The 24,036-nt window shown below is 38.1% G+C and overlaps 1 protein-coding gene and 1 long non-coding RNA gene across 3 annotated transcripts; one reads left to right on the forward strand and one right to left on the reverse strand.

The window, feature by feature from the left end:
* Nucleotides 1-6,576: 6,576 nt before the first annotated feature.
* On the forward strand, nucleotides 6,577-15,850 carry LOC135605116 (cryptochrome-1-like). Of its 2 annotated transcripts, none has more exons than XM_065094835.1 (6): nucleotides 6,577-7,399; nucleotides 9,993-10,214; nucleotides 10,988-11,700; nucleotides 12,942-13,628; nucleotides 14,126-14,211; nucleotides 15,433-15,850. In XM_065094835.1, exons 1-5 carry the CDS (start codon nucleotides 7,087-7,089, stop codon nucleotides 14,189-14,191), a joined length of 2,001 nt encoding a protein of 666 aa, XP_064950907.1. In that variant the 5' UTR covers nucleotides 6,577-7,086; the 3' UTR covers nucleotides 14,192-14,211; nucleotides 15,433-15,850. The 2 variants fall into 2 exon arrangements, with proteins under 2 accessions (XP_064950907.1, XP_064950906.1); XM_065094834.1 differs by having other exon boundaries at nucleotides 14,126-14,200.
* Nucleotides 15,851-17,379: 1,529 nt separating this feature from the next.
* Nucleotides 17,380-20,020, reverse strand: LOC135605117 (uncharacterized). The gene is made up of 3 exons (XR_010484317.1): nucleotides 19,926-20,020; nucleotides 18,589-18,651; nucleotides 17,380-18,073 (listed from the first exon to the last, which is right to left on the reverse strand). It is a non-coding gene; the product is annotated as an uncharacterized LOC135605117 (long non-coding RNA).
* Between the last annotated feature and the right edge of the window lie 4,016 nt (nucleotides 20,021-24,036).

Raw genomic sequence — 24,036 nt, forward strand, 5'->3', positions numbered from 1 at the left:
GCTATGTACTAGGCCTGATATAGCGCATGCTCTGAGTGTCACGAGCAAGTATCAGGCGGATCCAGGCTTGGAGCACTGGAAAGCAGTAAAGTGTATCCTTAAGTACTTGAGAAGGACTAAGGATCTTTTACTAGTATATGGAGGTAATAGCCTTAAGGTTGAAGGCTTCACTGACTCAAGTTTTCAGTCTGATGTCGATGATAGCAAGTCGAATTCAGGGTATGTGTACACCTTGAATGGAGGAGCAGTGTGCTGGAAGAGTTCCAAGCAAGATACCGCTGCAAACTCGACCACAGAGGCGGAGTACATTGCCGCATTAGATGCAGCAAAGGAGGGAGTCTGGGTGAAGAAGTTCATCACAGATTTGGGAGTCGATACAGATAGCGACAAGTCGACTTCCTTATATTGCGACAACTATGGGGTGATTACTCAAATAAGGGAACCCGGGTCTCATCAGAAGTGTTCTGAGGAGGTTCCAGCTTATAAGAGAGATCGTAACCCGAGGAGATGTAGTAGTGGAAAGAGTTCCATCCGAAGATAACATTGCAGATCCACTAACAAAGCCGTTGTCTCAGATTGTCTATGAGTGTCACAGGAGTCTGATGGGGATCAGACACATAGGTGATTGGCTTTAGGTCAAGTGGGAGATTGCTAGTCATAGGTGCCCAGCAAACCAATCACGTGAGTGATGGCACGTGTGACTTGATACAGAATCTTTTTGCTTATTATAGTTTGGCGTATATCACTTTATAACTATTGCATAAATGCATATATATATATATATATTGTGATGTCCTTGGATTTGTGCAATGGGAATCGGATCGTGATGAGATCACGATAATGAGATCGATTCACCTTTAAACACATATCCTAAATAATCCCGGTCATAGGTTACTCGAGAGGGACATCGTGATAACCGAATAGACTGGTGTGCTGTATACCCGTCCATATGATGGATGCAGCTGGTCTCATAGCTGCTCGTGTAGGGACACTAGAGATACAGTGCAGATGCTCATTGGAGAATGAGTTCACTGATTGATCCGCTTACGGAATGCTGGATGGTTGATGATGCCTTATTGTCAGACAGTGATTTCGTAGTCCTAGTGGTGTATCTGGTCCTTAGACTTGAGACATCAAGGATGTCCTGTATGAGTGCTCCACTCTTTGATACAAGACTTATAGGTTTGGCTGTCCCCAGATCTAGTACAGCTGGTCATTGGGAGTGGTAGTCGACCTTACGAGGGCTATTAAGTGTCAATAGAGGATCATCCACTCTCGGCGTCATGAGAGGAATATCCTATGTGTTCTTGCTCAGACAAATCCCTGGCCAGGGTCATTCGGGTTGAGAGAGAAAGAGTTCTCCGGGAGAATCCGATTAGAGCGAGACTCGAGTAGAAACCGTATGGGTCTGACAGCACCATGCTCGATATACGGTCTCTGGGATATTAGATGGATGAGGGACTATAGGTACATGGTAACTGAGGACAGACAGGTCCAATGAATTGGATTCCCCTGTATCGTCTGGGGACTACGGCGTAGTGGCCTAGTACGTCCGTAGTCGATGAGTCGAGTGAATTATTACAAAGATAATAATTCACTGAGTTAGAAGGAGTTCTGACAGGTATGACTCACGGCCAGCTCGATATTGGGCCTAGAGGGTCACACACATATGGTAGGCATTGCGATGAGTAGAGGTTCGGATATGAGATATCCGACGGAGCCCTTGTCTTATTGGATGCAGATCCAATACCCACTAGGGAAGGACCCATTAGGGTTTGACACGGGATCTCTATAAATAGGAGGGATTCATAGCCTCATAGGCTAGAGTCTTTGCTTGCCTTTCCTATTCTCCTCTCCCTCTCCACCTCAGAGTAGGCCTGGAGTTTTGAGGAGCGTCGTCGCAACCCTGCTGTGTGGATCACCGCTAGAGAGGAGGACGCTTGACCTCCTTCACCCTCTCCTAAGGATCTGCAAGGAAACAGGGATATACGATCTCCCTAGGTAACACAATCTCTATACGCAGTTTTGTGTTTTGCGGATTTTTGCGCACCAATCTTCGCACGACGACGAACATCTTTTTGGGAATCGAGGATTTTGTTTTCTTGTTCTTCCGCTGCGCATATGATGTCGCCCCCCAATGATTTCTCAACAATGTCTAAACACAGTTTGCGTCTAAGCGCAGTTTACGCAGTTTGCGTCTAAATGCAGTTTGCGTCTAAATGCAGATTGCGTCTAAGCGCAGTTTGCGTCTAAGCACAGTTTGCGTCTAAGATCAGATTGCGTTTAAGCGCAGTGCAGTTTGCGTCTAAACGCAGTTTTATGTCTAAACACAGTTTTACGTCTAAACGTAGTTTTACGTCTAAACGCAGTTTACGTCTAAACGCAGTTTTACGTCTAAACGTAGTTTTACGTCTAAATGCAGTTTGCGTCTAAATGCAGTTTTACGTCTAAACACAGTTTATGCAGTTTACGTCTAAACGCAGTTTTAAAGGGATCTGAACTTAGAAACTTCGTTCGTAAAAGCGCAGAAGACAGTTTTGCAGAATCAAAACGTAAACGTAAACTGTAATGTATGAAAATACCGATTTACGTCTGAATGCAGATTCAGAAAGATCAGCACTTAGAAACTTGTTCGTAAAGGCGCAGAGAGCAGTAGCTATGTAGGAGGTTTGCAGTAATGATAAAGTGCTCGAAATAAACGCAAACCAGAGATTTAGAGTGGTTCGGTCAGTCTTGACCTACTCCACTTTTGGCTTCCTCCACCGACGAGGTCACCGACGTCAACTAGAGGCCTTCCTTCATTAGACGAAGGCCAACTACCCTCTTACAGATTCACTCCTTTTGACGGGCTTAGGAGACAACCCTTACAGAAGTTTTCTCTCCTCTCTTTACAACTCAAACTTGAAGTATAGAAAGAGGAGAACTAGCAGTTTTGAGCTCTAAGAAACACAGAAAGATAGCAAGATTTCGAGTGTGTGTTCTGTGCTTTCAGTGCTGAATGGGTGGGGTATTTATAGGCCCCAACCCAGTTCAAATTTGGAGCTCAAAACGATCAAATCCCGGAATTCCGGGATCAGGCGGTTGCACCTCCTGACTGGAGAGGTTGCACTGCCTGGCAGAGCTCGAGGACTGAGCCCAGGCGGTTGCACCTCTCTGTCAGGGGCGATTGCACTGCCTGAGTCTGGCTCGGAGACTGAGCCCCAGGCGGTGCCACCTCTTGACTGAGGCGGTTGCACCTCTCTGCCAGAGCTCGAAGACCGAGCTCAAGCGGTGCCACCTCTCTGTCAGGGAGGTTGCACCGCCCAGTCTAGCTCGAAGACTGAGCTCAGGCGGTGCCACCTCGTGGCTGGGGCGGTTGCACCGCCCAGTCTCGCTGGGAGGCTTAGCCCAGGCGGTGCCACCTCTTGGCCTAGGCGGTTGCACCTCCTGGTGCAATCAGGGTCCGAATGGTTAGCTCCATTCGGCCCAATTTCAGTCTTTCAGGGGCCCAATTGCCCCAAGATTAAGCTAATGGGATCACCTCCCATTTTCCAACTTAATCAATGTACTAACTACGATTAGATCTAAGACAATTTCTGCAGCTTTGCTTCGGTGCGTCAATCGCTTCTTCCGGCGAGTTTCCGGCGAACTTCCATCGATCATCCGATGAACCCTCGGTGATGCTCCTGCGGACTTCTGGCAAACTCCTGGACTTTGCGACGATCCACTTGGCGAGTTCCGACGAGCTTCGCTTGGCAAGCTTCTGGACTTCTCGGATCTGTTCTCGCAGAACCTCCGACGACCGTCCGAACTTCCGTCGAACTCTTGAACTCCCAATGTGATCATGAACTTGACTCCGGCGTAACTCCTGCTGCTTGTCTAACTTTCATCGTAGTTAATCCTGCACACTCAAAACAAAAACTTCGATCGAGACAATTAATCCTAAGAAATTAACCAAGTTGTCCGGCATGTCATTGGTCCCTCGACGCTTCGTCCGATTCTTCGGCGCATCGTCCTTTCCTGCAGCCTATTGCCCAATCGGCCAGTTGACTCTGCAACTCCGATATCCTTGACACAATACCCGCTCTTCTTGGCCCGATGCCCGAGTCCACGGCCCGAAGCCTTCTGTCGATACGTCGACCGATCCACCGGCCCGACGTCCAATCTTCTGACATGTTCCTCCAGCACAACATGATTTTCCTGCTTTAATTGTCTCATCCTGATCGAAGTATCCTGCGTTACTCAAAACGCAGATTAAATCATAAACATATATCAAGTAGTTTCATCATCAAAATACGAGATTCAACAATATATAGTGTGAGAGTGCATGTATATATTACGATGTGTGGTTTGGGAGTTCACGTATATATTACAACGTACAGTGTGAGAGTGTACGTATATATTATGACATACAAAATGAGAGTGTACAGTAAGTATCTATTATGACATACAAAATGAGAGTGTACAGTAAGTATCTATTATGACATACGATATGAGAATATATATATATATATATATAGATATATAGTACGATGATATGTGGTGTGAGAGTGCATGTATATATTATAATGTGTAGTATGGGAGTGTACGTATAAATTATAACATATAATATTAGATTGCATAGTATGTATATATTATGATATATGATATGAGAGTGCACATATATATTAAGATGACATGTGGTGTGGGAGTACATGTATATATTATGATATGAGGTGTAGAAGTCTATGAATTTATTATGTTTCCTACATATGTATATAAGCATTTTGAATTATTTCGATGTAGAATATTTTCTTTTTATTTTGCATATATTATATTATAGGGTTATGCTTGCTAAAGAATCCATAGGATGAGAGGTTTAATGTTAAATGTCTTCTGTCGATGATTTTAAAATATTATAATATGATATATTCTCACTTAAATAAAACTATAAAGATTTATACTTAAGTGATTATTCACTATAGACCATATTTTACAAGTAAAGATACTAGTTACCCATCTAAGTGATTAGGTAAGAAAGTAAAGACATGCGAGCCTATACTAATGCAAATATGGATGACGACCTATGGATATTTATATTTATATAACTTTTGAACAAATATGGGTGTGTTTTTAGATTAGATGTTATAATTATGTACAAACTCTTTGACATATTCTATAATATGAGATTAAGTTTTGATAATAAATATGCTTTTGCAGGGTCAGGAGGATTCATAGTATACAGTGACACATCAAAAAATGGTCTAGGATGTGTTTTGATGCAGAATAACAAAGTTATAGGTTATGCCTCAAAATAACTAAAACATTATGAGAAGAACTATCCGACCTATGATTTAGAGTTGACATTGATAATGTTTGCCTTCAAATTTTGATGACATTATCTTTATGAGAAGAAATACAAAATATACATTGATTATAAAAGCTTAAAATATTTTTTTACTCAAAAGGAGCTAAACATTAGATAGAGAAGATGATTGAATAGCAAAATATTATGATTATATGATCAATTATTATCTTGGGATTAAGTCATAAGTAAGTAAACTTAGCTATTTTATTAATGGTTCAAATACCTCTTCATGTACAAATGCAAAAATTTGAATATGACATAAGGAGATTGATAGTGTTGTCATTGTAGTGAAACCTATTTAGAAAAATTAAAGAATTATAAGTTAATGACTCTTATTTGAACCGATTGAAGGTTAAGATTAAGGTAATAAAATTTTTTTTTTTTACATTGATAAAAGGGTAATAATATAGACTATGTGTAGTAGAAGAGCATGACATAAAACAAGAAATTTTAATATAGATATATTTATTTTTATGCTGAGTGCATCATGAATACAAAAATCTAAAAAATATAATAATTAAGATATAAAAAATCAAAAAAATTAATACTGATGATAAGGAATAAAATGAGATGTTCTCTAATTTATTAAAATGTGAGATAAGTTAAGTACATTTAATATAGAAAATAAATCCGAAGATGAATGGGAGGGGGCATTTATGTTTACTTTGCGAACGTTGTAGAGCCCGGAGATACTGTAGCCGATCACCCGACGCCTTTTTGATCAGAGATTTCCTGAAACCTAATTGTTGCGATTCTAATGTCGTACTTCTCTCTCTGATGCTCTCAACAAACTAGATTTTTTTTTGTCTGAAATGAAATCGGAGTGAAATGAGAGCTTCCGTGTACGTCACTGACGTGAACAGCTTCGAAACATTGGACACCACGCCTCATGAATTCGGCACGTACGTCCAACATTTATAGCGATGACGTGTTGTCCTGATTGGGTCCCAACCCCACGTGATGGGGAATGTGCCAGTGGCTTCCATGTTGCAGATGCTGTGGGGGGAGGCGTACGATTCCCACCCGAGCGCATAGATTGTAGGTGGTTTGCCATGGCCGAGATAGACAGCGAGATGCAATCAATTCGTTCATGTGCAACTGCAGTGTTGAGAATATAAACGAGGTTGGAGACGGAACAAAATCCTTCCGGTAATCTAAAGTGCGGGCTGCGTCTGCTAGTATTTTGCTGTTAGTTACTGGTCACATGTGGTTGGATTAGGTGGGGGGGGGGGGGGGTGTAAAAAGTTAGGCAGTGGCTGAGAGCAAGATTTGTGAGCGGGGGTAAAAAGGGGCTGTATCTCTGGCGTTGACCCTTCATGGTCGGCTGCTGTTGAGGTGCTGCAGCAGGAGGATCGAAATTGAGGTTTCCCCTGTGCCGGGGGAGGTTGATTCCGCCATGGCCGCAGGTCTCGTGGTCTGCTTCTTGTTTGGTGGGGTCAGGGCAAGATGATCGCTGTGTTCGTTCCTACTCCCTGGCCCCTCTCACTGGAGAAGAGCTGCCTAGTTCTGGGGGGTACATCTTGTTGCTGCTTCGAAGATACAATTGGAGAGACCCCAGAAGTAGGTGGAACAAAGGGTTGCTGATGGAATTCCACGGTTGGGTTCTCTTAATTTGTCGAGGTTGCTTTCTGTATCCGTTCTAGCCCCAGAAATCCTTGTTTGAATGATTTGGAGCAGCTTGGTCCCATATTCCATGCGTGCATATTTAGCTACATCTTTGGGGGTTCCTGCCATGGCTTAAGCTTGAGATTGTTGCCGTCATGGGAAGCCAAACCAAGACCATAGTTTGGTTCAGGAGGGACTTGAGGATTGAGGACAACCGGGCCTTGGCGACCGCCGCCAAGGATGGTCGTGTCCTCCCGGTTTTCGTATGGTGTCCGAGTGAAGAAGGGCAGTTCTTCCCTGGGCGAGTCTCTCGGTGGTGGCTGAAGCAGTCGCTCGAGCACCTCGACCAGTCGTTGAGGTCCCTCGGTGCTCCCTTCGTGTTCATCCGAGCTGAGAGCACTCTTGCTGCTCTTTTGCAGTGCATTGGTACGGTCGGGGCTACCAGACTGGTTTACAATCATCTTTATGGTAAGCTGTCTCTTGAATTGACTACTCACCGTCCCTTTTTTTTTTGTTCTTTTTTCTTTTTGGGAGATTCTCCTTCGTTTAGGGTGTATACATCATCTTGCTAAATTCAAAATTTTCATGTACAGTTTAGTGAAGCGGATTCACAACATGAACGATTTAGTGACGCGAACACAGTGGACAAGGCTCCCGGCCAGTGCGGCGTCTATATAGGGTCATTGTTTTAGCATTAAGGAAACTCAAATTCTTGTCTCTGTCCTCCACAAGAGTTACTTGTGTGAGAACAGGATTATGCCTTAGGAAAGCATTCTGTATCTCCCAATTCCTTTTAATCTCTCTCTTAATTTTCCTCACATGTAACTCTGTTAAAATGTTCCAATGCAATGCAGGTTGTTCCCATTACTCGGACCCTGATCACCCAGGTTTCAAAAGAAAAAAGAAAATCTTATAGTTGCACCGACACTCCTCTCAACACAAAAATTCTCTTTCTTTTTAATTATCCACCAACCTTTCGTGCTTGGTGTTCTTCTTGCTGCACCCCTTTTCATCACCTTTTTGTGCAATTCCATCTTGATTCATATGTTACTGTTGGAAAATGATGTTTTCATTCAGTGATTGGATAAACTGTTTTATAGGATCCTGGAACTTTGGCTCTAAAGTTACTTGAGAGAATTAGTGACCTGAAGCATGAAATCTAATTCATCGATTCTTATTGTCTCTCCGACAGTTCTTTTTTAACAAATCTAAACAATAACGACCAAGTTATGCAAGTCTCCTTAGATGAGTATTAGGCCTCTGCAAAAGGACCTATTTGTTCTAATGACGGTCGCCGCTTAACTTCTTCACGTTTCAAGTGGATATTGCAGATATTCCTCCATGGAGTTACCCTAATGGGCTTCTAAGTGTCCAAATAATTCTGATTCTTGCTCAAATCACAATCATTAAACCCTTTGGTGGTTAAGACCAGTCCATAAAATACTTGTTTATGACTGTGTCAATTGTACTCTTACAAGCATATGAATAATCATCTGTAGATAACCATGTGAAAGGACTCCTAGATCGATTGTGATAAAAGAAACTGAACTAATATTGGCTTAGTCTAAACCCTGAAATAGACCGCATCAATTTGCTTCCACTGTGAATTCATATGATCTCTCAGAACATGGTGAATTGTTGTTGGTTACCAATGATCCCTAGGCTCATTTGTCATAACCTGGTGATGGTCATTTCTTAATCTTCTGCAAAATCATTTTTGGATTCATATATGCACCACATTCATCTTGGATGTCATTGAGCTTGCCTTTAATATTGCAACCACTTGAATTGTCAAGATTTGGCTTCCCATGATAAAATATCAAGGAGAAGAATAGACTGATAGAAGATCACATCTGAAAACCAATGTTCGAAGAGATGAAGAGAATTGTATTTGTCCCAAGTTTTTCTTGGCTGGCTTTTATATCATTTGATGCAGGTCATGTAATTAGTGCTACGACACCTCCAATTAGGTTTTCTAGCTATCATATGCAGGAAAAAAAATCAAAGAAGCAAATAAATAAATTATAATTCAAAAAAGTATAATTTTCCCCAAGGATTGAAATATCGTATCGTATCAGAGTTTCGAGATTCGCTCGGTATGGTACGGTACTGTATATATACCGAGCCATATACTGCTCGGTGTATATATATATATTTCGGTAGCAGGCGGTCCGTGTACTAGTCTGGACCGATACGGGTGGTATTATTCGAAATTGAAGATCTTATTTTTTCCTAACATAAATGAATGACTTCTCATGCGTAAGACTATTCATGTCCTACCAAATGTTCCAGAAGGCATCGAATTAACAGTACACAAATGCATCATACATTCTTTAACCAATATTATAAGAAATCCAATTCTGAAAACTGCAAATGTTAAATAAGATTTTGAGTAAGTTGTTTGCCTAGCTATCTGCTAAGGTTATTATTCTAGCTAATTATGGTATGATGAACATAGTTTTTAAGTTAGAATTATGAAGAAAAAAATACCAAAGATGTTGGAGATAATAGGATTAAGCAACATATGCATGCTCCACTTTGAAGCCATGGTTACATTTCATTGCCAAGAAATATGAATTTTTTTTTTAAAACCCTTATATCTAAATGCATTTTTATATAATGCAGGATTGAAATACGAATATTATTTAGAAAATCAGAGCACCATGACCATCTATTACATCCTTTGAAAGTGATCTGAACATAATATGACTATAACCAATTTTCTGTTGTTTGTATAAATTGCTTGCACAGAAAATGGCCTATATTTGATGTATCAATTGTTATTAGCATGATAGGCCAAAACACGAATGGAGTCTGGAAAGCAGAACTTATCTTTGTGCTTATTCACTTAACAAGCCACTAGGCATGCCATGTTATTGAAAAATTTTGCACAATAAATGTGTTGGTAGCAAATGGCTTCTGTCGGTTCACATCCAGTACTTTTATCAGTGCTGTATGGTACTATGTCAAAGAACTTTAATTCTACCATGCAGCTTCTTTTGAACGTTGGATTTTCGTTTGCATTTACACCTTAAAGGATTTATATTACCTTGTTGTTCAGATCCTGTTTCACTTGTCCGTGATCATAAAATTAAAAGTCAGCTAGAGACCCTTGGAATCAGTGTGCAAAGTTTTAATGGTGATCTCTTGTATGAACCATGGGAAATCTACGATGAAAGTGGGCTTGCTTTTACAACCTTTGATGCATATTGGTCCAAGTGCATGAGCTTACCAATTGAACCGACATTGCTTCTTCCTCCCTGGAAGTTGGTCCCACTTGAAGGTAAAATTTATGTATCTAATCATATTAGTTGGTGTTAAGATTTTGTTTCCATTTTTGGATTTGTCACTATGAGCCATATTTATTTTGCAAATTTATCCTGTAATTATGATTTGACCTAACAGGTCAATGGTAAGTTAGGATTGTTAAATGATAATTGAGCTTCTAAGGATCTTAGTTCGTCTGATACAACCCCAGAGCTTGCTTGTCTTAAGCTATTATTCTCATGGTTTTGCTTTCAGCACCTACAACAACCAAGCATTATAAATTTCACTGCCAGGTAGGACCTCAGGGGCCTGAACTGCACTCCTCATTCAGCTTGTTATGTAAAGGTGCTTTTATATTTTAGCTGCTGATGGCCTCGACAATTAGGGGAAGGGGGACAATCTTATCCAGCCATTGGTGGAGCAGCATCTATCCTAGTTATTAAATTTGTTTTTCTAGTTGGAGTCAATTGGCTAACAATAAATGATTGTGCTACATTATGATGTGTAGCGAGGTTATGGGCTTTCCTTATATGAGGCTAATTTAGTCTGATTATTGTAGGCACATTAGTTTTTTATTCAATTTGGTTATATGGCATCAGCACCCACAGCTCCTGCAATTTGTTCTTTAATGTAAACATGATAACTTGTGACTAATGGATAAGAGATACCCTTTCAGTCCTGTTATTTCTCATGACAAGATATTTCATGGGAACTTCTCCATGTAGAAATTATTACATGGTTTGCACTATATAATAAAGACTATTCTTTTGTACCATTTTCTTTTAACAGGCACAGGAAGTGTTGTAAGCTGTCCAATTGAGGAGCTCGGGCTTGAAAATGAAATAGAGAAATCAAGTAATGGATTATTAAGCAGGTGTTGGTCCCCTGGGTGGAGCAATGCAGACAAGGTGCTAAGTGAATTTATCAGTGGGCATCTACTAGATTATTCGGAAAACAGAATGAAGGTAGAAGGCACCACTACTTCGTTGCTGTCACCATATCTTCATTATGGTGAGCTCAGTATCAGGAAAATATATCAAAATGTCAGAATCAAACAAATACAGTGGGCAAAAGAAGGAAACTGTAGAGCAGAAGAGAGCGTGAACTTCTTCCTGCGATCAATTGGTCTTAGAGAATATTCACGTTATCTTTGTTTCAACTTTCCATTCACGTATGAGCGATCGCTCTTGGGTAATCTAAAGCACTACCCTTGGCGAGCTGATGAAGGTCAGTTTAAATCTTGGAGACAGGGTCGGACTGGGTACCCCTTGGTGGATGCCGGAATGAGGGAACTTTGGGCAACTGGTTGGATACACAACAGAAGTAGAGTGATTGTAGCAAGTTTTTTTGTGAAGTTTTTGTTACTTCCATGGACCTGGGGACTGAAGTATTTTTGGGACACATTGCTGGACGCTGACTTGGAAAGCGACATCCTTGGCTGGCAGTATGTGTCAGGTAGCTTACCTGATGGTCATGAGCTGAAACGTATTGACAGCCCTGAGGTATGCATCCTTTAATATCTACAGAGAACTTTTATGACTGAATATAAACAACATGACCAGCCATTCGTTTATTTACTCTAGCTTTTTGAAAAGCTTTATTCCATATTACATATTGTAGGACTCTCAATCTTAATATTGTTTAGATGATCTTATGTGGATATCGTGCATATTCACCATTTATAGATCAAATGAGTGTTATGGCCATCTGCAGTTGATTTGAACACTCGACTGAGGTTTAAATTTGTTCATCCATTCATCTTCATGAGCAGATTCTCCCAATGTTTTGGGGTCAGTTGATTTACCTTGACAATAATATGTATGATTAAGGCAGCGAGTTTCAGAGATGCATGTTAATAGTTGCATGGTTCATATTTACATGTATAGAATCCAAGTATTAGTTTTTGCAAAAACATTAAAAAGTTTTTGTTCAAGAACTTTACCAAGCTGAAATGTGCATATATCGAAAGCGTGTGGCCAGAATTTTTAGGTAATTATTAAAAGGTGAACTTTGAATGGGTATACATTCATATGTGGGATAATTTTTTGTGAAAATTCGCAGGAGATATATCAATTATAATTTTATCCACTGGTTATCATTTAATGACATTAGTCAATATACTTTATGGAATATTTGATGTTAGATTAACATCATATTTGAATCTCATTTGTGGTGTTGCAACCAAAGTCTTCAATTTTGAATAATACTGTTCGGTACGGGCGGTACATATCGATCCATCAATAGACTGCTTGTTACCGGGCAGTATATATATATTATATATATATATATTATATACCGAATGATATATCGCTCGGTATATAGTACCGTACTGTACCGTACCGAGCGAATGTCGAAACTCCGGTATGGTACGATATTTCAATCCTTGGTTGCAATTAATCCTAAAATTTCAAGTTTCTCTCGAGAATGTTGCGCGTTATAATTATGGTGTTGTCCCATTTGTTGCTTTGATCTTTAGTTTGCTGTGACTCTTTTTCTTTCAAGAATTTTTTTTGGTCTTCATTTCTATATCAGGTATATGCTTTTAGATGATGGCTGATTTATTCCATCATGTATTGATCATTTAACCAAAATAATAAAACTTCAATCTAAACATGATTTGTTATGGAATTTTCTTCCATACACACAGCAAAAAAGTTTTTTTTTCTTCCAAGAAAAACACTAGTCAATTTTGTTGACAGACATCATTTTTTTGATAGAAGCCATCATTTAAACTTGGAATCAGGTTCAGGGACAGAAGTATGATCCAGATGGTGAGTATGTAAGAAATTGGATTCCAGAACTTGCTAGAGTGCCAACTGAATGGATCCATCATCCATGGGATGCTCCAAGGACTCTGCTTAAAGCATCTGGTGTTGAGCTAGGATTGAACTACCCACAGCCCATTATAGAATTTGATACAGCAAGGGATCAACTTGATGATGCTGTCGACATGATGTGGCAACTTGACAGGGCTTCAAGAGTTGCAAAATTAAGTGGATTGGAGGAAGTTGTAGCTGATAATTTGATTAGTTTAAACACTTTAGACATCCCAAAAGTCATTGTGAAGGAGGAGGTTTTTTGCAGTAGTTCATCTCTTGATCAAAAAGTGCCCTCTTTACACAACATGAAGGATAGCTCCATAAAAAAGAAACCAAAGGATGTCAGTGGAAAAAGATCTGACCTAGTCGGCTCATGTTCTCCCATGAATATTTTGGAGAAGTCAAAGATCGATGTTGACTTGCTTTCGACAGCCAAATCCTCATCTGCAAGGAAAAGAAGCATCAGTGAAAGTCAGTGTGCTGTTCCAATTTGTTTCTCTTCAGGATGTACAGATCCTTGTCAAGAATACGATTCAGTGGACCAAAATTATTCAAACACGTCTCATTCTGATCATCCTTGTCAAGAAACATATCAAATTGGAGAAAAAAAGGTAGTATGGGATTGACTTTCTCAGTTCACAAAATACAGCTTTGTGATTTATTGTCCAAATATTATTTAATTGCAAATATTTATTCCACCGCATGCTGTAGCATTCAAAAATTTTGTACTCATCAATCCATCTTCGTAATATAAAACCAAATTGAATAACCTACCCTCATGCCAGCTTTCTAGATTTTTCCCCTTGCGATGATACTTATCTATGGATGGTGTGAGTATTCCAGCTGATTGCAAATAAGATCATTGTATGTATATTTCTGATGTAGTAATTCATGGCTGTTAATTTTGTCAAGAATTTTGTTAGTTAGAATCTAATCTTGTGCAAATAATCTAAAAATGTAATAAATCAGAAAATTTCTGTATTCTAGTATCACGACCTTCAACTTTACAGATCATGAATTTGGAATATAACTATAATTATAATTTGGTTTCTTTCATAATGTCTTTCAAATCCTTTTTTCTGATGTATGCATACCGTTGTTGAAACAGGAAGAAGAGGATTTTGATGCTCAAAGCAGCCTTGAGGGCTCGAGACCATGCAAGAAAACTGCATAGCTCAAACGGGTAATACAAAGGTCGTTGCTCTGGTGTATGTTAAAGGCTTAATATTTTGCCTTCTATTTGTATTATGTTAGAGGAGATGCACTCATCTAGAGAGTTTTGTATCCACTATTTCTCTGTTTGTTAAAATAAATTTTTGGAAATTTGGACATCTAGAACCTTTTCATACATATGCCTCATTGACCTGAAAATCACTTTTAGTTTATCTGTATATAGTAATACTTGTATCTACTACATGGAATGTTGGTCATAGATTATTCTGAGAACCTAAAGCATGACCCTTGTTCCTGCATTATGCTGCAAATTGCTGAATTTGATAGAACAGAATCATAGCTGCAAAAAAATGAAAGGTGGATGGTCCTGTTATGGATAGCCTGGCATGATCTAGTATTAATTGATTAGGTAAAGAAAGAAATTACTAAGGCAAACTTATCTTGGTAACTGAAGCTAATCTCTAGCATTTTGCTTTTTGATGTAACTGCATAATGGAAAATCTACACTTTGCTTACTTCATCAATAAACTGAAAATTTCTTTGAATTCTTCCAGAAAGCTGGAGAGAAAAGCTTGTGTAGTAGTAGGATGACCATGTAGAAAATTGAGAAGTATAGCAATTATCAGCTGAGGAAATCATAGTTCTAAGAAGCTTTGTGTTGATGGTGCAATTAATCTAGCATTTTATTGTTTGATTTACTTGTGATGCAGTCTTAATCCAAATTCAGTAGGGTGAAAGAAAAATCAGAAGGAACAAGTGGGCTAAATTGCTGTGATGTTCAACAAATAAAATTTATTGATGTTTATGTATGGCGCTAAAAGTCTTAAGGGTCGATCCTTGATTAATCCTATGCTAAAAGGATCTAATGGAAGTCAAACTGTCAATGAAGCCCCAACAAAAAGATCAAATAGAATATATACTAGGCAAAATGGGTAGACTCTGACAAAAACTAATTGCACTCTGATGGAATCTCAATCGAAACCTTAATCGAGATCTCACAATACCAGAGAACAGATACTAATTTTGCATGTGCTTTCAATACTGAATTCTTGGCCTTTATGGGTTTCATTATGATGTAGGTGAAGCACTCATGTTATATCAACTTCTATCTATCGATCTGTTGACTTTTTGAATTGACTTGAATTGCTTTTGTTCATTAAACACTCAATCATGTGCTATTCAATCCTAATGATAATATGTGGGCAAGCTGTGATAATTACTTTTGTGTTGATATCTTGCTAGCGTTGAAGTGCTTAATGCTCAAGGATGGACCACAGCCATCAGTGCAGTCTGGGGAGGTTGTAGGCTACAGTTGGAACAATAAAGGGGATGGAAGCTGCAATTGTGATTTAGACGTAGAGGCCAATGGCGATCGAAATATTTTCATCTCTACGCTGCTCTCTTGAATCCAGCTGAATCCATCTACAGTTCACCACTGCTGCTTGCAGATCTAATTTTAACTCATTCCATGTGCTTACACCTCCTGATGTACATATCTCAATGATATATTCAAATGAAGGCATTCTCATTTTTGTTCAGATAAGCTGTGAGATAGAGGCTTGGAAACCTTTGTGTATTGGATCCCTAACTGTAATATTTATCTAATGGTGGCATATGCCAACCTATGCAAATGTTGTTTCGTGCCCTACTTTTCTTTCTAGTTCTCTATTTGGCTTGCATGTAATTGTTTTGCTGCCACAATTACCTCACTGAAGTTCTCTAATAAGTCTTGATGATCCCTCAGCTGTGTGCATTGGACTTGACAGATTGTAGCCATGCACAAGAGCCATGTAACACAGAGCTCCTTCGATTTATGATCTATTACTTGTAATTCTTGTTAGTACGTAGTTAGATCTCTTTAGTATTCCGGTCTCTAGATTTAGAAAATTTATATTAAAATCAAAATTTATATTAAAATCTTTATAGTTAGACCTCTTTAGTATTCCGATCCGTTGGCTTCAAAAATTTATACTGAAATTTCAAAAATTTATACTGAAATTTTTATAATTATGTTAGTGAAACATTTAATTTCATTTATTCTAACGTCGTTGGTTTTACCGATAGAAGATATAACACATAATAACACGTATATTAATAGTATGAAAATGATAGATAAAAAAATAATTTTAACAATGGTGATGAACAGTAGTGTTGTGGGTGGTTGTTATAGTGATAGTCGACGAGAATGACATGATGATTGACCTTATTGATATTATAAATGTCACAAAAATAATGAACAAAAAGATAATTTTGACTGGATCTATATCTTTCGTCGGTATAACCGACGATATTAAGATAAATAGGATATAATTATAAAGATTTCAATATAAATATTTGAAGTATAATGATCGTGATATTAAAGAGATACTAAAGAGGTCGAATGAATACGAGCCCCTCCATACTAAATAGAACATAATTATAAAGATTTCAATATATCTATACGTACGTGCCCCTGCCATACGTCACAGGATCATCTTTATTGCACGCTTATAACACCCGGACTTGCAAAATATAATGTCATTTCACTTTTGGCTAAATTGAAAAGATTAAGACTTCATCATACTAGTTACGAAACGAAAACTGTGTAGGTTGTATTTGATGGGGTTAATTTGCATGTAGAAGTCCTCTTCCAAGAGAATCAAGTCGCTTGCTCCATGGTTCTCGAGCAGCTTGATCATCTAAAATGTTTTCACATACCCTAAGAAACCAAGCATATCAAGAGGTGACTGATGATAGTGAGGATTAGACTTTAGCATTGCCCCAAATACATGCTCACAGTTTACCACAAAGAACTACGAACACAAAGATTTTTGAAGTATAAGGACTAAATGTTTCATTTTCATAATTAATGCTGATCTCCAGTAAATATTCTTTACTTCATCATAGTTTAATGCTGATGAAGCCCTTTTATTTAACACAGTTTACCAAAAGGTTGATAACACAAGAAAAACAGCAAGTGAAATAATGAGCATCACTCCAAGTTTCAGGGCCTATGCTTGTTGAAACTGCATCAAGAAAGTTATAAGCAGAATGCCAAAAACTTTAATGAAGTCCATGGCAACATCAGCAACACAGCCATCACAATAGAAATTAACTATATATAATTGTTAATCAACTAAAAGAAAATGCTAAAAACCAACTATTATGATTCAAGCAAAAAATAAAACCGTAGGATGCTAAGCATGAAAATATTAAAATCAAGTAGTCTATACCATGAATAGCATATTGGTCAACACTCACAAATAGACTCAGTGCATCAACTCGCACACAAGCACCCTGCAAACTGAACCTGTTCCATGCCGTGAAGAAAAGAACAAGAAAACATAAACTCCACCATAGAATGCAGAAAAACTGCAATAAAAATATACTCCAGCAGCTGGTTCTTCACTGTTTTGGGATGGTTATTCAAACAAAACATAACATGAACTGGTTCAGGTTCCACCGCTTCTGGGTAGTAATCCTTTCAAGAGACGCTTGATTTGTCCTTGAACTGACACCACAAACTATAACAAGTTTTTCCTTCATACATCAAGGAGGAGGCTGAACTTCCAAGCAATGGGGATCAGCATTATAGCAGATACCAGAGAAGCCCCAAAGATTCGATGGGAAATGGAAAATGTTGCACGCAGCTGTGGCTTCTTCACCGGAAGATGAGGTGACAAGGGACGGTTTGAAACAACTCTTGTAGATTCAGCCAAGGTGCGGGTTACATGGATGGCTCGGTTCCCATAAATTGAGATCTTTCGCTGAGGAGACTGCAACAGAATACTACAGTCATAAGGGAGCTTCGTTATAGTTCTAGAGCCCCTAGGAAGATCAAGATTTGGTAGTTTCTGCTGACCCCATTCCAATCTTGGGTATCCTGAAGTACCATTGAGAAAACCTGAAAATATTGAAAGTAAAGCCTATCACGACCATATTGAAGTATGTTCTTTCTACGTGTATCTTGAAGAGCTAATGGCACATACAAACACATCCGACGACCATTACACATTAAAGGAAGCCCAACAGCACAAGCACAGTATTGTAAGCTAGCTCGACTGACCAAATAGGCCACATTGAGTTTTGGTCGATGAAACATTATCAGTAAACAGCTGCCAACCATACTCTAGCTAAATCAGTCAAGAGAAGACGAATGCAAGGTTAATGCACGTAGTGATCCATGCTTATGGGTTGCACCCTGGGGTGGCAATTCATTTTGGATAGGTGATTATTGAAAGAGTCTATGAGGTATCAGTTCATGCCATTCACATGGTGCACTTGGATTGATTTGATCTGTGTAAATGACCATTCATGATATAGGGAAGTTTTGTATTAAACTTCAATCTAAATGTAATCATAGACCACCTATATATGCAAGGTTTATCTTGTATGGTAAACAATGAGTGTTTCACATACCACGAAGTGCAAATGAAGAATCAGCATGAACTGCAAAACGAGAATTCTTCTCCATTTTTTTTCCTGTCATGCAAAAGTTATGTCCCAGTAAGATTATATGAAATACACTAATAACCAGCAGTCTGAATACAAGTACTTTGTATTAATATACACCATGAGAAAAATAAAAGAAAATTTTATTGCACAAAAAAATAAAAAATGGATTCATATGCTTATCCAAATATTTAGTTTTACAGGATACAATAACAATATCTAAGGATACTTAGTTCTTTTTAACTTACTGGTACATTAATGATCTTGTGCTACAGTGAGATTACTCTTAGAGGCTAATCAATATGTTTTCCATCTTCTACACAATTGGTCAATTTCCTTGACTTTCAGAAACCAACTATTCAGAAGTTAATAATATAAATGTTATGATTCAACTCTAGCTTTGAATGATCCCACAGTTCACTTGTTTGACATGAATGCCAAAGCATAAGGGTGATGAACAAATGAAGCCTTTTATAAATGAAGTAGTTGCAACTACAGAATCATATAACCTAAAAAAACTTATTTGATCATTTCCCATTAAAAAAAAAGAATTTTGCAAAACAAGTAGAAGTTTACTATGAAAATATTCGTCCAAACTACGTTTCAATCGCAGACATGCCACTAATTTGCGTTTCGTTTTGAAATTAAGTGCTTCTGTTGTAATCCTTTTTCCTTGGCCATTGCCAGATATGTAGATGACGGCAATATCATCTTCTAGATAAACGTTTATAGTACAGAGTTCAGCTACGCTTCTTATCAGATGAAATCACATCATAGACATGTTTTTATGAGAAGTCATGAGTAGAAAACATTACAAAAAGGAAGAAGATTGTCGTGCTAAATTATCACAGCTGATTGCTCGTTTTGGAGGAATCAGTCGTCCATCTAAAACGAACAGTAAATCTTGAACGCGCTATCATCCGACCGCCTAGAAGGAAGCTGTATCATCTTTACCAACGTTTTTGTTATTTTAGTAGCATTTAAGCTTTATAGTGTTAAGAAGAAATAAAAGTAAATCTCAAGGTTCGTGAGCTGATCCCCGACATGATCTAACCAAAGATCCTCGGTGATTAAAAACGAGAATATCGCGATTTGACAACATCGGCGCCTCCAAGATGAGCATCGATTTAATACCGTAAACTACGATTTAAGGGGTAGGCCGATCCGGATAGGTTGGGATCGATGAGGACATCACCGAATCGGACGGCCCAACACCGTGACGAAGCAGATGTCCATACCGACCGATCAAATCAGCCCACCCGACCAACACCCAAGACGAGGAGGAGGAAGAGGAGAAGACTTACTGGAATCCGGCGAGAATGAGAACTGAAGAGCGAAGCGATTCCTGTGTGTCGCTGTCGCTGGAGGAGACTGGAGAACGATGAGGGTTATTAGTTTAAAAGGGGCAGAATCTCCTGCCCCAATTTGCCCTTCCGTTTTTTTTTTTTTTTTTTTTATTTACTGAAGCAAAAAGACGAGCATTTTGCGTTAAAAAAATCTCTTGAACTTTTATTGAATGATTTTTTTAAATTAATTTTTACTTGATATATTTTTTTATTAATTTCATAAAAATACTGTCAGCATTTCCCCAACCATCGACGATCGCATTTTCTTGTTATGATAGGCTCAAAAACAAGAAAATGCTCGTCTTTTTGCTTCAATGACAGAGGGAATGATAGAGGTTGAGAGGCTCTATCAATTCCGTAAAAATACTGTCAACTCATAATTTTTAGGCCGAGAGGCTCTACCAATTATCAGTAAATTAATTTTTAATATGCTCACTTACTATTTGAATTCTAAAAATATCGTTCTTAGTATTATTGAAATGTTAGTCGAACCCATATAAATATTAAAGTAAAAAAGTTTAAGTTTTAAACGTCATTTATACGGAGGATAATAAATTACTTAGGCATGAATGAAATAATAAAAAATTAACTAGAGATCCAAATAAAAGAAGAGTGTTGTACTAAAAATGTTAAGGTATATAAGTGAGATTGAATGATAAGTTTAGATCATCTTTCTTAAATTAAATTAAACTCAGTAGGAGTTATTATAATATTACAATTATATTAGTAAAAGAAGAAGAAAAAAAAAACTTGAAATGAGGCATAATATGATTGAACCCTATACCTAAAGGTAATCTCTAAAGTATCTCTATCTTATTTTAGTCTTATCCACATTATATAACTCATGACCATTTCTTTTCTTCTTCGGTTATTCTTTCAACTTTTCTCATGAAGGCTAGGAAACTCTAGCTTTAGGGAAGATTAAGGTAAGAAAAACTTAATTCTTCCATTATATACTTAGGGTTTCGCTTTATAAATTATAGATCAATTTTTCTAATTGCCAGACCTATATTAGAATCATAATGACGATAGGGGAGTGATTAACCGATTTTAAAGTTTGATCAATAAATCTATTTTGGAAACATGATTAACTAAAAATATAAGTAAAGTAAATAAATAAGTAACAATAAATCAAAAGCAAGATAAGGAATGCAAACAAATTTATAGTAGTTTGGTCATTTTGATCTACGTCCACTTTGAATTCCTCTTCCCTCAAGGCCATTGATTTTTACTAATGATATTTTTTCCAATGGACGAAGATTAACTATCTTTGTTATATCTTTTCTTCTTTTAATATGTTTAGGAGAAAACCTTTACACTCACCTTTTTATAAGATCTCTCGCCTCTTACAACATAAAATCACATCTAAACTTAAGAAGAAAGAAGAGACTCAAATAATGCTTAAAGAGAGAGAGAGAGCTACAATCCTTCACCAACTTAGAATTTGATACTCTATCGACCAAGCATAAATGTAATATTTATAAGCCCCAAGAGACTTCGAAAATGGGCCAAAAATTTTAAATCCTTAAAATTTTAGGGTACGGGCGATACTACAGCTAACACATGGCGATCTATCGTTATAAATTTTGACACCATAATTTTAGACTTTGGGGCAATACTATCATCGTAATTTTTGAATTTTGGATGGTATTGCAAGTCAAATGTGCCCTGCAAGTCAATTACATAAGTGATAACACATGTGACATGACATGCACTCTTTTTTCTTATTATTATTATGAAATTTTCTCAATTTATATATATATATATATATATATATATATATATATATATATATATATTGTGATGTCCATGGATCTATGCAATGAGAATTGGATCGTGATGAGATCAGGATAATAAGATTGATTTGTCTTTAAACATAGACCCTAAATAATTTCAATCATAGATTACTCGAGAGAGACATCGAGATAATCAGACAGACTAGTGTGTTGTATACCCGTCCATATGATGAAGATGATTTATCTCATAGTTGCTCGTGTGGAGACACTAGGGATTCAATGTATATGCTTATTAGAGAATGTATTCACTGATTGATCCTCTCACAGAATGTTATATGGTTGATGATACCTCATTGTCAAATAGTGATTCTATTACCTTAGTGGTGTATATAGTCCTTAGACTTGGGACATCAACGATGTCCTGTATGAGTACTCCACTCTTTGATATTGGACTTATAGGTTTGAAAGTTTTAGATATAGTATAGCTGATTATTAGGAGTGGCAACCAATCTTACAAGGGCTACTGAGTATCGATGAAGGATCATTTGCTCTTGGTGTCATGAGAGGAATATCCCATGTATTTTTGTTCAAGCAAATCCTTAGTTATGATCATTTAGATTAAGAGAGAAAGAGTTCTCCAAGAGAATCCAATTAGAGCGAGACTCAAGTAGAAATCATATGGGTCTGACAACACCATGTATATAGTTTCTAGGATATTAGATGGATGATGAACTATAGTTACATGATAATTGAGGACAGATAGGTCCAAAGGATTGGATTCTCCTGTATCATCTAGGGACTGTGGTATAGTGGCCTAGTACATCTGTAGTCGATGAGTTGAGTGAATTATTATGGAGATAATAATTCACTAAGCCAGAAGAAGTTCTAATAAGTATGACTCATAGCCAGCTCGATATTGGGCCTAGAGAGTCACACATATATAATAGGTGTTGCGATGAGTAGAGGTTCAAATATGAGATATCCGCTGGAGTCCTTATTTTATTTGATATCCAATAAGCCCATGAATTATTGGATCTTATGGATGAGATCCAATAAGAGCCAATGAGAGCTTATTAGGTAAAGATCTACTAATCTAAGAGGCTTGGGTAGTTGGATGGAGATCCAATACCCAATATAGCAAGGATCCATTAGGGTTAAGTTGACAAGGGACCTCTATAAATAGGAAGGAATCAAATGGCCATAGTGTCATGGACTTAGTTGGAATTGCCTAAGTTGTGAGGCATCCTTACGGCAAAGTCACGAACTTAGCTGAAGTTGCTTAAGTCGTGAAACACCCTTACGCCAACTCCTCGGACTTAGTTGGAATTGCCTATGTCATAAGGCGCCCTTGCGACATATGCGTCCACAAAGGTTCAGCTTAGTTGCAATCTTGTATAGGTCCCGAAGGACCTGTAAAATAAAAAGTTGATTAGATTGAAAACGAGCGACAGATAAGTCCTGACGTCTCGCGGAGAGGGAAGCTTTAAAAGAAATTTAGTAAGCACCTTAAGTGCAAGAGAGAAAAGAGAAAAAGGAGAAAACAAGGACTTTAGAGGGTAGAACGAATAGTTTCAAGTCCATAAACAACTACTTATCGGGTGCCGGGCGCGAAGGCAAGTTCCTGTCAAGTTAACGTGCGAACTTGTGAAGATTTTTCAATGCCCAACAATATACCAAAGCCCCATCCAGCGTTGTGCCACCTAGGGGGTTCCAAGGTGCTAAGATGGCTGTTGTTTCACATGCAGTTGTAGCTTGTAGAAAACAAGCTATGGCGTGGCACGTGAAAACAAAGCTTTTTGGGCAGTTCAGCCTAGAACGGCGAGCGATCGCACTATAGTGCTGCAACCTATTCGAATATGCATTTTTATAAGCAAAAACATACAAAACTAAGGAAAAACATGTTGCCATGTCTTGGTAAAGCATGTAAAAGCGATGAACGGTTCGTTAAATGAAGTTATTACGGGTGCGCGATGACAGTTTGTGATATTCTCCCTCACTTAAACTATCAACGCCCTCGACGACGCTTGTTGGTAGTTGTTGATGATTGCTTCTTCATGTCGTAGGGCATCTTCAGGCTCCCAACTGGCTTCAATTCAGAGAAGCTTTCTCAACTTTACCAAGTACTCGGTCTGCTCAGCACCATTGGGTAGCTTTATCTTATGATCTGCTAAAATGGTTTCAACTCGCTTTTCGTAGGAGGCTTTGGTGGGGGGTGGCTGAGTTGGAACACTTCGAGAAGCATCTTGCAGATCTGAGTGGTAGGCTTTCAAGTTGGTGGTGTGGAAAACATTATGAATTTTGAGCCATGCCGACAACTGCAACTTGTAGGAGAC

The sequence above is a fragment of the Musa acuminata genome, chromosome BXJ2-2 (genome assembly GCF_036884655.1).
Source record: "Musa acuminata AAA Group cultivar baxijiao chromosome BXJ2-2, Cavendish_Baxijiao_AAA, whole genome shotgun sequence".
In the NCBI taxonomy this organism is placed as follows: domain Eukaryota; kingdom Viridiplantae; phylum Streptophyta; class Magnoliopsida; order Zingiberales; family Musaceae; genus Musa; species Musa acuminata.